General features: G+C 39.4%; 1 protein-coding gene across 3 annotated transcripts in view; it reads left to right on the top strand.

Moving 5' to 3' along the window:
- The window catches only part of LOC128649677 (mucin-17-like), a 116,185-nt gene that overhangs the window by 63,129 nt on the left and 34,909 nt on the right, over nucleotides 1-18,147 (top strand). For all 3 annotated transcript variants that reach the window (XM_053703068.1, XM_053703067.1, XM_053703066.1), the window contains exons 5-8: nucleotides 3,503-3,601; nucleotides 13,865-13,963; nucleotides 16,221-16,391; nucleotides 16,712-16,842. In XM_053703068.1, the coding sequence (XP_053559043.1) occupies nucleotides 3,503-3,601; nucleotides 13,865-13,963; nucleotides 16,221-16,391; nucleotides 16,712-16,842 (500 nt within the window). The remainder of the gene's footprint in view (nucleotides 1-3,502; nucleotides 3,602-13,864; nucleotides 13,964-16,220; nucleotides 16,392-16,711; nucleotides 16,843-18,147) is intronic.

Genomic DNA, 18,147 nt, shown 5'->3' with positions numbered 1-18,147 from the left:
AACACCAGGGACCTCAACTGCACCAACTACAACAATAGCTGCACAAAGCACAACTTTAGCTTTAATAACACCAACCTCAAGTACAGCTGCAGAAAGCATAGCTTCAGATTTAACAACATCTGTATCAAGTTCAACTGCACTATTAACAACAACAGTGCCAAGTACAACCGCAGCACTTACAACAGCTGCATCAAGTACAACCGTACCAGGGACCTTAACTGCACCAAATACAACAGAACAAGTAACAACATCTGTATCAAGTTCAACTGCAACAGTAACAACAACCGTGCCAAGTACAATTGTTCCAGTAACAACAACTGTGCCAAGTACAACTGCAGCACCTACAACAGCTGCATCAAGTACAACAGCACCAGGGACCTCAACAGCACTACCTACAACAGAGCAAGTAACCACATCTGTATCAAGTACATCTGCACCAGTGACAACAATAGCCGCACAAAGCACAACTTTAGCTTTAATAACACAAACCTCAAGTACAGCTGCAGAAAGCATAAGTTCAGATTTAACAACATCTGTATCAAGTACAACTGCACCAGTAACAACAACTGTTCCAAGTACAACTGCAAGACCTACAACAGCTGCATCAAGTACAACAGTACTAGGGACCTCAACTGCATCAACTACAAAAAAACAAGCAACAACATCTGTATCAAGTACAATTGCACCAGTAACAACAACAGTGCCAAGTACAACTGCAGCACCTACAAGAGCTGCATCAAATACAACAGTACCAGGGACCTCAACTGCACCAACTACAATAGAACAAGTAACAACATCTGTATCAAGTACCACTGCACCAGTAACAACAACTGTGCCAAGTACAACTGCACCAGTAACAACTGTGCCAAGTACAACTGCAGCACCTACAACAGCTGCATCAAGTACAACAGCACCAGGGACCTCAACTGCACCAACTACAACAGAACAAGTAACAACATTTGTATCAAGTACAACTGCACCAGTAACAACAACTGTGCCAAGTACAACTTCTGAACCTACAACAGCTGCATCAAGTACAACAGCACCAGTGACATCAACTGCATTAACTACGTCAGAACAAGTAATCACATCTGCATCAAGTAGAACTGCACCAGTAACAACAACTGGACCAAATACAACTGCAGCACCTACAACAGCTACATCAAGTACAACAGTGCCAGGGACCTCAACTTCACCAACTACAACAGAACAAGTAACCACATCTACATTAAGTACAACTGCACCAATGACAGACATAGCTGCACAAAGCACAACTTCAGCTTTGGCAACAGCAACCTCAAGTACACCTGCACCTTCAACTACATATACATATTCACCAGTAACAAGAAAAACTGCAGAAAGCACAACTTCAGATTTAACAACATATGTATCAAGTACAGCTGCACCAGTAACAACAAGTGGACCAAGTACAACTTACGCAGCTACAACAGCTGCATCAAGTACAACTGCTCCAGTAGCAACAACTCCATCTAGTATAACTGCAGCACCTACAACAGCTTTATCTAGTACAATAGCATCAATAACTACAGCTTTACTAAGCACAACTTTAGTTTTACCAGTATCTGCATCAAGTATAACTAGACTTGCAACTACATCTACAGAAAGTACAACTGCAGAAGCCACAGTAACTACAGTTTCAGAATCAACTACATCTTCACCAATAACAATAATTGCATCAAATGCTACTGAAGCCCCTACAACAGTTGCATCAAGTACAACTACCCCAGAAACAACTGAAAAACTAACATCATTACCAATGACAACTTCAGTTTTAACAGCATCAGCATCAAGTACAACTGCTTCTGTAACTGCAGCAACAGGAAGTACAACTGCACCCATAACAACAACTGCATCAAGCCAAACTGCAGCGCCTATAACAGCAGAATCAACTACATCTGCACCAGTATCAACAATTGCATCAAGCACTACTGCAGCTACTTCAACAGTTTCATCAAGTACATCTGCAAAGTTAACACCAATATTACCAATCACAACTTCAGTTTTAACAGCATCAAGTACAAGTGCTTCTGCAACTACATCTACAGAAAGTACAACTTCACCAGTAACAACAACTGCAGCACCTGCTACAGCAGAAACAACTATAGATGCACACATAACAACAATTGCAAGCACTACAGCAGCTCCTACAACAGTTGCATCAAGTAGCACTGCATCAGTGACAACTTCAAAGTTAACAACATTATTACCATTCCCAAATTCAGCTTTAACAGCATCTGCATCAAGTAAAACTACATCTGCAACTACATCTACAGAAAGTACAACTGCACCAGTAACAACTGCTTCAGGCACTACTGAAACACCAACAACAGCAGAATCTACTACAGCTATACCAGTAACAGCAATCACATCAAATGCTACTGTAGCGACTACAACAATTGTATCAACTACACTTGCATCAGTGAGAACTCCAAATTTAACAACATTACCAATAACAACTTCTAAATCAAGTACAACTGGCCCCGAAATGAAATCTACAGAAAGTACAACTGCACAAGTAACAACAGCTGCGTCAAGCAGAACTACATCCCCTACCACAGTAGAATCAACTACAGCTGCCCGAGTAACATTACCTGAATCAAGCGCTACTGCAACCATTACAAAAATTTCATCAAGTACAACTGCACCAGTGACAACAACTGCAACATTAACAACAGCTGCAACAAGCACAGCAGCTGTGTCAAGTACAACAGCTTCAATTACACCAACAACAGCATCAAGTACAGCTGTACTAATAACAGAAACTGCATCAGATACAACTACTCCCATAATAACAACTGCAGAATTAACATCATCTGTATCAAGTACAATTCCAGTATTAAAAACAACAATGTCAACTAAACCTGCTTCTGAGACAACCGGAACATCAAGCACAACTGCAAAAGAAACAACTGCGCCAATATCAAGTTCACCAGTACCAATAGAGTTACAAAGTTCAACTGTATCAGTGACAGTATTGTCAAGTTAGTATTTTCCTTTTTTGATACTATATTTTAAATATGTGCAGATAACATACAACCTATGGAAACTTATGGGAAGTATGAATACATAGCATTTTAAATAACACAGAATTTGCAAAATAAGAGCCATATTTAGTTTTTCCAATTGTAATTAAGAGTAATTGCTTGCAGAATAATACACATTATGGAGTATATATCAAATGCTTTTATAAAGTGGTCACAAACCAGTTGAAATCCCACTTTAATTTATATATATATATATATATATATATATATATATAAAAATAAATGTTGCTATATGTGCCTTTAGACTACATGCATTTTGCTAGGGGAGAATGAGCTTATGGTTTTGAGTTTGGGTGGGGATAGATTTAATCACATTGATTAGTCAGGGTATATACTTAAGCTATAGTTATAGTCCTGGTTTGCTTGGGCATTGTGTGAGTGTTATATTTGTGGGTAGTTCTATGGTTTTTAACCTCATAACCATTGGTTTTAAATAGCTGTTACAGAAGAAGTTATCCAGCCAGTAACCAACAATCCTATAAACCAGACTCCAGCTAAGACGACAACAACAATGCAGACTACACAGGGTTCCACAGGTAAGACCACATGTTTATTGTCTTATTTATTGAACTTATTAGTCATCCGTGTCACACAAAGGGAGTGTTTGAAAAATTACTTAGATCAAATATAACATAAGATATAGGGCTAGATTACAAGTACCACGATAAAAAAAACTATTTGCTAACGTTTAGGCTGTTTGTGCTTGTCGGGTTCCGCTGATATTACAAGTTAAAAAAAAACTTATTTTGCACTAGCGGTAACCCGAAAAGCACAAAAATCTTAAGCTGAGTTTTTTGCGTGCATGTGCTCCCCCGTAGGAATCAATGGAGACAAAAAAGTGGGGGTAAAAAACTAACATACTACTCGGGCAAACAACCTCGCATTTTCGCACCCCCCATACAAGTCAATTGAGAAAAAAAAGTGGAAAAAACTCCCTACCATAAGCCCCTAGCCTATTAACCCCTAAAACGCCATCAACCCACATCGCAAACACAAAATAAAAGTATTAACCCCTAAAACGCAATCATTAGCTGCTAAAAGAAAAAAAAATACCCTAATCTATAAAAAAAAACACCCCAAAAAACTAAAGAAAAAAAACTAACACTATCCCCAAAGTTGGTACTCACTGATGATGATGGTGACACTCCATCTTCCTCCCTGCGGCGCTCCATCTTCATCGTTGGTCCATCTTCATCCATCTTCATCACGGGTCCATCTTCTAACTACATCCGGTGAAGGCGGCGGCAACCTCATGCCTTCTCTTCAGATCAGTGACATGGAGCTCCTCTTCATGCGGTCTCCAGCCGCACACTGAAAAGTGAATGCAAGGTACCCCTTTTTATATATGGGCACCCTTGCATTCCTATTGGCTTATTTGAATCTTCAAATTCAAATCAGCCTATAGACTGAAAGGAAAAAGCTTGCGCCGCACTTGTAATCTAGCCCATAGTAAGTTAAGGATGAAAAGGGCAGAAATTGTGGTTTTACAACACCTTTGTGCAAACTTTGAGATAACTAATCAAATTGGTAAGTAATATGTATACAAAACATGAGGCATAGCTACAGGCACATTTCACAACTAAAACCAGTGATTGATTTACTAGTATTGTAATGAGGAGGGTTCCATGGATCAAAGATGAGAAATCACCATAATGGTACACAATGTATGAGGAATGCATTCAATATCTTCTACTCTGTCATTGAAGAATATTCAACAGTGAATGAGACCTTCCTGGTATCAACAACAAGAGCTACTTCAAGTTCAACCATACCAGTAACAACATCTGGACAAAGTACAACTGCTGCACCTTCAACAGCTGCATCAAGTACAACAGCACCAGGTACCTCAACTGCACCAACTACAACAGAACAAGTAACCTTATCTGAATCCATTACAACAGCACCAGTGACAACAATAGCTACAAAAAGCACAACTTTAGCTTTAACGACAGCAACCTCAAGTACAGCTGCACCTGCAACTACATATACAAGTGCACCAGTAATAACAACAGCTGCACAAAGCATGTTTTCAGATTTAACAACACCAGTAACAACAGCTGGATCAAGTACAACTGCACCAATAACAACAACTGGACCAAATACAACTGCAGCACCTACAACAGCTCCATCAAGTACAACAGAGCCAGAGACCTCAACTTCACAAGCTACAACAGAACAAGTAACCACATCTGCATCAAGTACAACTGCACCAGTGACAACAAAAGCTACACAAAGTACAAATTTAGCTGTAGCAACAGCAACCTCAAGTAAAGCTGCCCCTGCAACTATTTCTTCATCAGAAATAAGAACATCAGCAGAAAGCACAACTTCAGATTTAACAACATCTGTATCAAGTACAACTGCACCAGTAACAACAACTGTGCCAAGTACAACTGCAACACCTACAACAGCTACATCTAGTACAACAGCACCAGGGACCTCAACTGCACCAACTACAACAGAGCAAGTAACTACATCTGCATCAAGTACAACTGCACCAGTGACAACAATAGCTGCACAAAGCACAACTTTAGCTTTAATAACACCAAACTCAAGTACAGCTGCAGAAAGTATAGCTTCAGATTTAACAACATCTGTATCAAGTGCAACTGCACCAGTAGCAACAACTGTGCCAAGTACAACTGCAGCACCCACAACATCTGCATTGGAAACAACAGTACCAGGGACCTCAACTGCACCAACTACAACAGAACAGGTAACAACATCTGTATCAAGTTCAACTGCACCAGTAACAACAACTGTGCCAAGTACAACTGCACCAGTAACAACAAATGTGCCAAGTACAACTGCAGCAAGTACAACAGTACCAGGGACCTCAACTCCACCAACTACAACAGAACAAGTAAATACATCTGTATCAAGTACAACTGCACCAGTAACAACAACAGTGCCAAGTACAACTACAACACCTACAACAGCTGCATCAAGTACAACAGTACCAGGGACCTCAACTACACCAACTACAACAGAACAAGTAACAACATCTCTATCAAGTTCAACTGCACCAGTAACAACAACTGTGCCAAGTACAACTGCTCAAGTAACAACAACTGTGCCAAGTACAACTGAAGCACCTACAACAGCTACATCTAGTACAACAGCACCAGGGACCTCAACTGCACCAACTACAACAGAGCAAGTAACCACATCTGCATCAAGTACAACTGCACCAGTGACAACATTAGCTGCACAAAGCACAACTTTAGCTTTAATAACACCAAACTCAAGTACAGCTGCAGAAAGCATAACTTCAGATTTAACAACATCTGTATCAAGTACAACTGCACCAGTAACAACAACTGTGCTAAGTACAACTGCAGGCCCTACATCAAGTACAACAGTACTAGGGACCTCAACTGCACCAACTACAAAAAAACAAGTAACAACAACTGAATCAAGTACAACTGCTCCAGTAACAACAATAGTGCCAAGTACAACTGCAGCACCTACAACGGCTGCATCAAGTACAACAGTACCAGGGACCTCAACTGCACCAACAACATCTGTATCAAGTTCACCTGCACCAGTAACAACAACTGTGCCAAGTACAACTGCTCCAGTAACAACAACTGTGCCAAATACAACTGCAGCACCTACAGCAGTTGCATCAAGTACAACAGTACCAGGGACATCAATTTTACCAACTACAACAGAACAAGTAACAACATCTGTATCAAGTTCAACTGCACCAGTAACAACAACTGTGCCAAGTACAATTGTTTCAGTAACAACGACTGTGCCAAGTACAACTGCATCACCCACAACAGCTGCATCAAGTACAACAGTACCAGGGACCTCAACTGCACCAACTACAACAGATCAAGTAACAACATCTGTATCAAGTTCAACTGTACCAGTAACAACAACTGTGCCAAGTACAACTGCAGCAAGTACAACAGTACCAGGGACCTCAACTGCACCAACTACAACAGAACAAGTAACAACATCTGTATCAAGTACAACTGCACCAGTAACAACAACAGTGCCAAGTACAACTACAACACCTACAACAGCTGTATCAAGTACAACAGTACCAGGGACCTCAACTACACCAACTACAACAGAACAAGTAACAACATCTGTATCAAGTACAACTGCTCCAGTAACAACAATAGTGCCAAGTACAACTGCAGCAACTACAACAGTTGCATTAAGTACAACAGCACCAGGGACCTCAACTGCACCAACTACAACAGAACAAGTAACAACATCTCTATCAAGTTCAACTGCACCAGTAACAACAACTGTGCCAAGTACAGCTGCTCCAGTAACAACAACTGTGCCAAGTACAACTGCAGCACCTACAACAGCTGCATCAAGTACAACAGTACCAGGGACCTCAACTGCACCAACTACAACAGAACAGGTAACAACATCTGTATCAAGTTCAACTGCACCAGTAACAACAACTGTGCCAAGTACAACTGCACCAGTAACAACAACTGTGCCAAGTACAACTGCAGCAAGTACAACAGTACCAGGGACCTCAACTCCACCAACTACAACAGAACAAGTAAATACATCTGTATCAAGTACAACTGCACCAGTAACAACAACAGTGCCAAGTACAACTACAACACCTACAACAGCTGCATCAAGTACAACAGTACCAGGGACCTCAACTACACCAACTACAACAGAACAAGTAACAACATCTGTATCAAGTTCAACTGCACCAGTAACAACAACTATGCCAAGTACAGCTGCTCCAGTAACAACAACAGTGCTAAGTACAACTGCAGCACCTACAACAGCTGTATCAAGTACTACAGTACCAGGGACCTCAACCACACCAACTACAACAGATCAAGTAACAACATCTGTATCAAGTTCAACTGCACCATTAACAACAACTGTGCCAAGTACAACTGCTCCAGTAACAACAACTGTGCCAAGTACAAATGCAGGACCTACAACAGCTGCATCAAGTACAACAGTACTAGGCACCTCAACTGCACCAACTACAACAGAACAAGTAACAACATCTGTATCAAGTTCAACTGCACCAGTAACAACAACTGTGCCAAGTACAACTGCTCAAGGAACAACAACTGTGCCAAGTACAACTGCAGCACCTACAATAGCTGCATCAAGTACAACAGTACCAGGGACCTCAACTGCACCAACTACAACAGAACATTTAACAACATCTGTATCAAGTACAACTGCACCAGTAACAACAACTGTGCCAAGTACAACTGCAGGACCTACAACAGCTGCATCAAGTACAACAGTACTAGGCACCTCAACTGCACCAACTACAACAGAACAAGTAACAACATCTGTATCAAGTTCAACTGCACCAGTAACAACAACTGTGCCAAGTACAACTGCTCAAGTAACAACAACTGTGACAAGTACAACTGCAGCACCTACAGCAGCTGCATCAAGTAGAACAGCATCAGGGACCTTAACTGCACCAACTACAACAGAGCAAGTAACCACATCTGCATCAAGTACAACTGCACCAGTGACAACAATAGCCGCACAAAGCACAACTTTAGCTTTAATAACACAATCCTCAAGTACAACTGCAGAAATCATAACTTCAGATTTAACAACATCTGTATCAAGTACAACTGCACCAGTAACAACAACTGTGCCAAGTACAACTGAAGCACCTACAACAGCTACATCTAGTACAACAGCACCAGGGACCTCAACTGCACCAACTACAACAGAACAAGTAACCACATCAGCATCAAGTACAACTGCACCAGTGATAACATTAGCTGCACAAAGCACAACTTTAGCTTTAATAACACCAAACTCAAGTACAGCTGCAGAAAGCATAACTTCAGATTTAACAACATCTGTATCAAGTACAACTGCACCAGTAACAACAACTGTGCTAAGTACAACTGCAGGCCCTACATCAAGTACAACAGTACTAGGGACCTCAACTGCACCAACTACAACAAAACAAGTAACAACAACTGAATCAAGTACAACTGCTCCAGTAACAACAATAGTGCCAAGTACAACTGCAGCACCTACAACGGCTGCATCAAGTACAACAGTACCAGGGACCTCAACTGCACCAACAACATCTGTATCAAGTTCACCTGCACCAGTAACAACAAATGTGCCAAGTACAACTGCTCCAGTAACAACAACTGTGCCAAGTACAACTGCAGCACCTACAGCAGTTGCATCAAGTACAACAGTACCAGGGACATCCATTTTACCAACTACAACAGAACAAGTAACAACATCTGTATCAAGTTCAACTGCACCAGTAACAACAACTGTGCCAAGTACAATTGTTTCAGTAACAAAAACTGTGCCAAGTACAACTGCATCACCTACAACAGCTGCATCAAGTACAACAGTACCAGGGACCTCAACTGCACCAACTACAACAGATCAAGTAACAACATATGTATCAAGTTCAACTGCACCAGTAACAACAACTGTGCCAAGTACAACTGCAGCAAGTACAACAGTACCAGGGACTTCAACTGCACCAACTACAACAGAACAAGTAACAACATCTGTATCAAGTACAACTGCACCAGTAACAACAACAGTGCCAAGTACAACTACAACACCTACAACAGCTGCATCAAGTACAACAGTACCAGGGACCTCAACTACACCAACTACAACAGAACAAGTAACAACATCTGTATCAAGTTCAACTTCACCAGTAACAACAACTGTGCCAAGTACAACTGCAGTACCTACAACAGCTGCATCAAGTACAACAGTACCAGGGACCTCAACTGCATCAAGTACAACAGTACCAGGGACCTCAACTGCACCAACTACAACAAAACAAGTAACAACATCTGTATCAAGTACAACTGCTCCAGTAACAACAATAGTGCCAAGTACAACTGCAGCAAATACAACAGTTGCATCAAGTACAACAGCACCAGGGACCTCAACTGCACCAACTACAACAGAACAAGTAACAACAGCTGTGCCAAGTACAGCTGCTCCAGTAACAACAACTGTGCCAAGTACAACTGCAGCACCTACAGCAGCTGCATCAAGTACAACAGTACCAGGGACCTCAACTGCACCAACTGCAACAGAACAAGTGACAACATCTGTATCAAGTTCAACTGCACCAGTAACAACAACTGTGCCAAGTACAACTGCTCCAGTAACAACAACTGTGCCAAGTACAACTGCAGCACCTACAACAGCTGCATCAAGTACAACAGTACCAGGGACCTCAACTGCACCAACTACAACAGAACAAGTAACAACATCTGTATCAAGTACAACTGCACCAGTAACAACAACTTTGCCAAGTGCAACCGCACCAGTAACAACAACTGTGCCAAGTACAACTGCACCAGTAACAACTGTGCCAAGTACAACTTCTGCACCTACAACAGCCGCATCAAGTACAACAGCACCAATGACCTCAACTGCATTAACTACATCAGATCAAGTAACAACATCTGCATCAAGTTCAACTGCCCTAGTAACAACAACTTTGCCAAGTACAACTGCACCAGTAACAACAACTGTGCCAAGTACAACTGCAGCAAGTAAAACAGTACCAGGGACCTCAACTGCACCAACTACAACAGAACAAGTAAAAACATATGTATCAAGTACAACTGCCCCAGTAACAACAACTTTGCCAAGTAAAACTGCATCAGTAACAACAACTGTGCCAAGTACAACTGCGCCAAGTACAACTACAGCAAGTACAACAATGCCAGGGACCTCAACTTTACCAACTACAACAGAACAAGTAACCACATTTACATTAAGTGCAACTGCACCAATGACAGCAATAGCAACACAAAGCACAACTTCAGCTGTAGCAACAGCAACCTCAAGTACATCTGCACCTTCAACTACATATACAACTTTACCAGTAATAAGAAAAACTGCAGAAAGCACAACTTCAGATTTAACAACATCTGTATCAAGTACAGCTGCACCAGTAACAACAAGTGGGACAAGTACAACTTCCGCACCTACAACAGCTGCATCAAGTACAACAGCACCAGTGACATCAACTGCATTAACTACAACAGAACAAGTAACCACATCTGCATCAAGTACAACTGCAACAGTGACAGCAATAGCTACACAAAGCGCAACTTTAGCTGTAGCAACAGCATCATCAAGTACAGCTGCACCTGCCACTACATCTACAACTGTGCCAGTAATCACAACAGCTGCAAAAAGCACAACTTCAGATTTAACAATATCTGTATCAAGTACAACTGCATCAGTTTCAACCATTGGATCAAGTACAACTGCAGCACCTACCACTGATGCATCAAGTAGAACAGCAACAGTGTTGTCAACTGCACCAACTACAACAGAACAAGTAGCCACATCTGAATCAAGTACAACTGCACCAGTGACAACAATAGCTGCACAAAGCACAACGTTAGCTTTAACAACATTAACAGCAAAATCAAGTACAGCTGCACCTGCCACTAATTATACAACTGCACCAGTAATAACAACAGCTACACAAAGCATGAATGTTTCAAGTACAACTGCACCAGTAGCAACAACTGTAAAAAGTACAACTTCTGCACCTACAACAGCTTCATCAAGTACAACAGCAGAAGGCACCTCAACTGAAACAACTACAACAGAACAAGTAATCATATCTACATCAAGTACAACTGAACCAGTGGCAACAATAGCTAAACAAAGTACAAGTTTAGCTTTAACAACAGCAACATTAAGTACAGCTGCACCTGCAACTATATCTACAACTGTACCAGTAATAACAAGAGCTGCACAAAGCATGACTTCAGATTTAACAACATCTGTATCAAGTACAACTGCACCAGTAGCAACAACTCCATCTAGTATAACTGCAGCACCTACAACAGCTTTGTCTAGTACAATAGCATCAATAACTACAGCTTTACTAAGCACAACTTTAGTTTTACCAGTATCTGCATCAAGTACAACTAGACTTGCAACTACAGCTACAGAAAGTACAACTGCAGAAGTCACAGTAACTGCATCAAGTACAGTTTCAGAATCAACTACATCTGCACCAAAAACAACAATTGCATCAAATGCTACTGAAGCCCCTACAACAGTTGCATCAAGTACAACTGCCCCAGAAACAACTTCAACATTAACAACATTACCAATCAAAATTTCAGTTTTAACAGCATCCTCATTAAGTACAACTGCTTCTGTAACTACAGTCACAGAAAGTACAACTATGCGTGTAACAACAACTGCTGCACCTACAGCAGCAGAATCAACTACAGTTACACCAGTAACAACAATTAAATCAAGCGCTACTGCACCCCCTACAACAGTTGCATCAGGTACAGCTGCACCATTAACAATTGCAAAATTAACAACAACATTACCAATCACAACTTCAGTTTTAACAGCATTGTCATCAAGTACAACTGCTTCTGTAACTGCAGCAACAGGAAGTACAACTGCACCCATAACAACAACTGCATCAAGCCAAACTGCAGCACCTGCAACAGCTGAATCAACTTCATCTGCACCAATATCAACAATTGCATCAAGCACTACTGCAGCCATTTCAACAGTTTCATCAAAAACATCTGCAAAGTTAACACCAATATTACCAATTATAACTTCAGTTTTCACAGCATCAAGTACAAGTGCTTCTGCAACTACATCTACAGAAAGTACAGCTGAACCAGTAACAACAAAAACAAATGTATCAAGCACTACTGCAGCACCTGCAACAGCAGAATCAACTACAGCTGCACAAATAACAACAATTGCAAGCGCTACAGCATCAAGTAGCACAGCATCAGTGACAACTTCAAAGTTAACAACATTATTACCATTCATAACTTCAGCTGCATCAAGTAAAACTACATATGCAACTACATCTACAGAAAGTACAACTGCACCAGTGAAAACTCCAAATTTAACAACATTACCAATAACAACTTCTAAATCAAGTACAACTGCACAAGTAAAAACAGCTGCGTTAAGCAGAACTACATCCCCTACCACAGTAGAATCAACTACAGCTGCCCCAGTAACATTACCTGAATTAAGCGCTACTGCAAACATTACAACAATTGCATCAAGTACAACTGCACCAGTGACAACAACTGCAACATTAACAACAGCTGCAGCAAGCACAGCAGCTGTGTCAAGTACAACAGCTTCAATTACACTAACAACAGCATCAAGTACAGCTGTACTAATAACAGAAACTGCATCAGATACAACTACTCCCATAATAACAACTACAGAATTAACATCATCTGTATCAAGTACATCTCCAGTATTAAAAACAACTATGTCAACTAAAACTGCTTCTGAGTTACAAAGTTCAACTGTATCAGTGACAGTATTGTCAAGTTAGTATTTTCCTTTTTTGTTACTATATTTCAAATATGTGCAGATAACATACAACCTATGGGAACTTATGGGAAGTATGAATACATAGCATTTTAAATAACAGAATTTGCAAAATCTAAGCAAAATATATCACAAAAACACTGACAGCCGGATTCTGTTTTTTTCTAATTATAATTAAGGGTAAATACTTGCAGAAGCATACACATTATGGTCACAAACCAGTTGAAATTCAACTTTCATTTTTTTTTTTTTTAACAAAGGTTGCTATATTTGCTATTAGACTACATGCATTTTGCTAGGGGAGAATGAGCTTATGGTTTTGAGTTTCGGTGGGGATAGATTTAATCACATTTATTAGTCAGGGTATATACTTAAGCTATAGTTATAGTCCTGGTTTGCTTGGGCATTGTGTGAGTGTTATATTTGTGGGTAATTCTATGGTTTTTAACCTCATAACCATTGGTTTTAAATAGGTGTTACAGAAGAAGTTATCCAGCCAGTTACTAACAATCCTGTAAACCAGACTCCAGCTAAGACGACAACAACAATGCAGACTACACAGGGTTCCACAGGTAAGACCACATGTTTACTGTCTTATTTATTGAACTTATTAGTCATCCGTGTCACACAAAGGGAGTGTTTGAAAAATTACTTAGATCAAATATAACATAAGATATAGGGCTAGAGTACAAGTGCCATGGTAAACAAAAAAAACGTTGCCAACATTTAGGCTTTTTGTGCTTGTCAGGTTCCGCTTATATTACAAGTTGAAAAAAACGTATTTTGCGCTAGCGTTAACCCGAAAAGCGCAAAAACCTTAAGCAGAGTTTTCATGTGTATGTGCTCCCCCATAGGAATAGAGACAAAAAAGTGTGTGGGGGGGAACTAACATACTACTCGGGCAAACAACCTCGCATTTTCGCATTCCCCATACAAGTCAGTGGAAAAAAAAAATATTCCTGTAACACCAACTGTATCTAGCACAAGTACAACTGTTCCTGTGACACCAACTTTATTTGCTGCAACTGCTCCTGTGACATCCACTATATCTGGCACAACTGCTACTGTATATCCGGTAAAAGTGTTCCTGTGACAACAGCTACGCTTATTAACAACAGCTGTATCTGTTACAATTGCAACTGTTTCAGCAACACCAGCCGTACCTGGTACAATTGCAACTAATCTTGTAACTCCAGTTATATCTAGTTCAAGCGCAATTGTTCCTATAACACTAACTTTATCTGATTTAAGTAAAACTGCCCCTGTATCACCAACTGTATCTGCTACAAGTACAACTAATCCTATAGCATCAACTATATCAGCTACAACTGCTCCTGTAACAACATCTATATCTGGCACAAGTACAACTGCTACTGTAACTCCAGCTGTATCTGGTGCAAGTGTTTCTGTAACACCAACTGTATCATGTGCAAGTAGAACTACTCCTGTAACACCAGCTGTATCTGCTACACTAATAACTTCAGTACCAACAATTACACCAAGCAGAATGGCAACAACTTCAATATTTGCACCAGCAGCAAGATCTGACTCAAGTACAGTTACATCAACCTCAAGTGCACCAGTACCCACAGCAGGTCATGGTACAACTGAATCAGTTGTATCTTCAAGTTAGTATTTTTTCTGGTGCTGTGTGTTGTTGCATCATTGCAGAGTATATTTAAAAAAAAAAAAAAAAACTGGAATTCATACATAAATTGTGAATTAACAATTTATTAGAATTAAAAATTATTAATTCTACAAAATTATTAATTATACAAAATATTTGCAAATGTAAATGTTGTTGTGAGGTAAAATAAGTAAAATTAAAAATTCATTACCAGAGTATCAGGGTTTCTACGTAACATCAACCCTGTTACTATGTAATTCGGTTCATGTGTGCTCAGATTCCTATCAGCTATTGAGTGTCCTTCGGCTGCATAACAACAGCTTAAATGTAATAGCGATAATTAGATATGGGATTAATTAATTAATTTTGTATGGGAACTAATAAATACAAAGGGATAAAAAATCATTATGGGCCAGATTATGAGTGAAGCGCAAACGTTTGCACTCGTTGGGCTTACCGCTGGTATTTCAAGTTGTGATTTACGCTAGAATGATTACCTTGACTTCAGAGCTCTGGTTAACTGTTTTGCAAAACATAAAAGTTGCACAAAACACATCAAAAATACATTACAAATTATGATTACACGCATAATAACACCATCTAATAAAAATTATTTAAAAAAAATATATATATTGCACACAAATGTTATAAAGTCTCAAAGATATGAGATCTCAGGTGTAAGAAAAAAAAAGGCAGGCAAAGGTCTTTAACTATGAGATACATACATATACATCTTTAAAATGTCTATGTATATACTGTATATATATATATATATATATATATATATATATGTATATATAAATGTGTGTGTACATATGTATTTATATGTTGGGTTAGCACATGTGAGAATATGCAATCAGGTTTGTGCTAGAGTAGGGTGTAAGGTTTTTTTCCACTTTTTTTTCTTCATTGACTTCTATGGGGGAATAGGTGAACACGTACGTGATATTCTAACTTCGCCTTTTTGAGATTGTCGGGTTAGCACGAGAGCGAAAACAGTTTACTTTCAACTCGTAATACGAGTGCAACCCGACAATTGCAAAACTCTTAGTTCTAGTACAATTAACGCAGAGCGGAAGCATTAATTTCCAATTCACTCGAATCTCGCCCTATATATGTTACTGTTGGCTAAAGGGGTAGAAATCACTGACCTGTGTGTTACTGGTAAAATTACTGTTTTATGTATTTTATTGCAAAAACAGCATCATCATCTCAAGCTGTATCAAATACAACTTCATCAACAACCTTACCTACATCATCCACCGGAGCTGTGCTAACTACAACTACACCAACAACAACAATTTTATCAACATCTGGAACCGGAACAATGGTGGCAACAGCTGCATCCACTTCTACTCAGGCATTAAGTACAAGTAAGAGGGGCTATTTCTTATTATGACTATGTGTGTTCCAATGTTCTGAGACCTTGTTGTAAAGTAGATGCTAATTCTTCTGTGTGTTACTGGCACAGTGGGTTGAAATCATTGCTCTGTGTTTGCTACTGGCAGCTTAAATAAAGAGAAATTAAAGAGAAATTAAGTATCTGTATGTGCTACTGGCACACAATGGTTAATTGTTGCTTTATATTTGTGGTTGCTAACGGGGCTACAATCACGGAGTCATATGTAAATCTGGCACAAAGGTTTTTCTGTCACTTACAACTTAATTATATGGAATATATTTCTTTTAACAGCTGCTACTCTCACAACAGCCCTCGTAGATTTTACTTTTAACATTACCTTCCTCAATGTGACCTACAACCCCCAGCTAGAAGACAAGTTCTCTGATGCCTACCGTGTCATGTCAGCCATTCTGCTTTCCCTGGTAAGACTAGGTGGGAGCTTCATGGAGCACTGGGGTTTTATTGTATAACCTGTAACTCAATATCAATTTTTTCTATTATAACCCAACAGCTGCAATATTTATCACTGTTGATGTTGATAACAAACATGCTCTTTATGTAAACAATCTTCAATAGACATTTGTTGGTGTTTAAACCATGCACAATATTCACGTTAATTCTCTACTCTTTTAGCACAGAAGGCTTTTATTATAGTGGGGGTGAAATAAAATGTTCTAGGCTCTTTCTAATGCAAATAATTTGAGCATCAATAATATATAAAATGTCTTTATATTAGTGATATCTATTCTAGCATTGGGATAGAAAAAAATACAAGTGGTTTTATTATCATTAAAACAGTAATTACTTTTAAGGAATCATTTTTTTGTGTGCAAAATACAGTTATAATGCAAAGTTGCTTCTACTGTACATTTAATAAATCACTCACATGTCCCTTTATCTGCCTGTTCAATTATTTTACTTATTTTTTCTGGACCCTTCTACTTATTGATATTCCAAAATAACAGCTCACTGTCAGTCTCGTTTACCTTACTTGGAAGTTTTTATCTTCCGTGTGGCTCTGTCCCATACTATACAGTGACTTGTTGTTATGTGGGTTCCTAAATCAAATTAAAATGCACAAAACCTAACTTGCAAGCCTTTACTAACAAATTATCAGCCTTCAATCATTAACCTCTTCACAAGCTCATTTTCAAGATCTCCTTTCTACACCAATTAATTTTATAGTACACAAGTTAAAGGGACAGTCTACACTTTAGTCATCTTAAAGTCTTACCTTGGATTAAGCTGCAAATAGCATCCTTCACCCCTTTCTTTATCATGCCGCAGGAACAGTAAAAAAGTTATTTAAAAATAAATACTGTTTTTGGCCACTTTGAAATGGCTGCCAAGCTCCACCCAATGACGACATCACAATCTGGACTACCTCTAGGTATAATGCTAAATAGCATTAACAGTCTCTTGAATCAAACCAGTGAGCCTTTTGTGATTGGATGCCATATGCAGCCCAGATTGTGATGCCATAAGTGGGTGCAGCTTGGTAGCCATTTTATAGTGGTCAGAAACAAAATTCATTTTAAAATAACTTTTTTACTATTCCTGCTGCATAATATAGAAAAGGTGAAGGAGGCTATTTTCAGCTTAATATAAGGTAAGACTTTAAGATGACTAAGGAGTAGACAGTCCCTTTAATATATTCTTACAAGCCTTGTATAGCACATACGTTTTTATACCATATTGTCATATACTTGCCTAAAATCTACAATATC

Source organism: Bombina bombina, chromosome 2 (genome assembly GCF_027579735.1).
Source record: "Bombina bombina isolate aBomBom1 chromosome 2, aBomBom1.pri, whole genome shotgun sequence".
NCBI classification, from domain to species: domain Eukaryota; kingdom Metazoa; phylum Chordata; class Amphibia; order Anura; family Bombinatoridae; genus Bombina; species Bombina bombina.
Note: the sequence above shows the minus strand (reverse complement) of the source record. Positions and strands in the feature narration are given on the sequence as shown.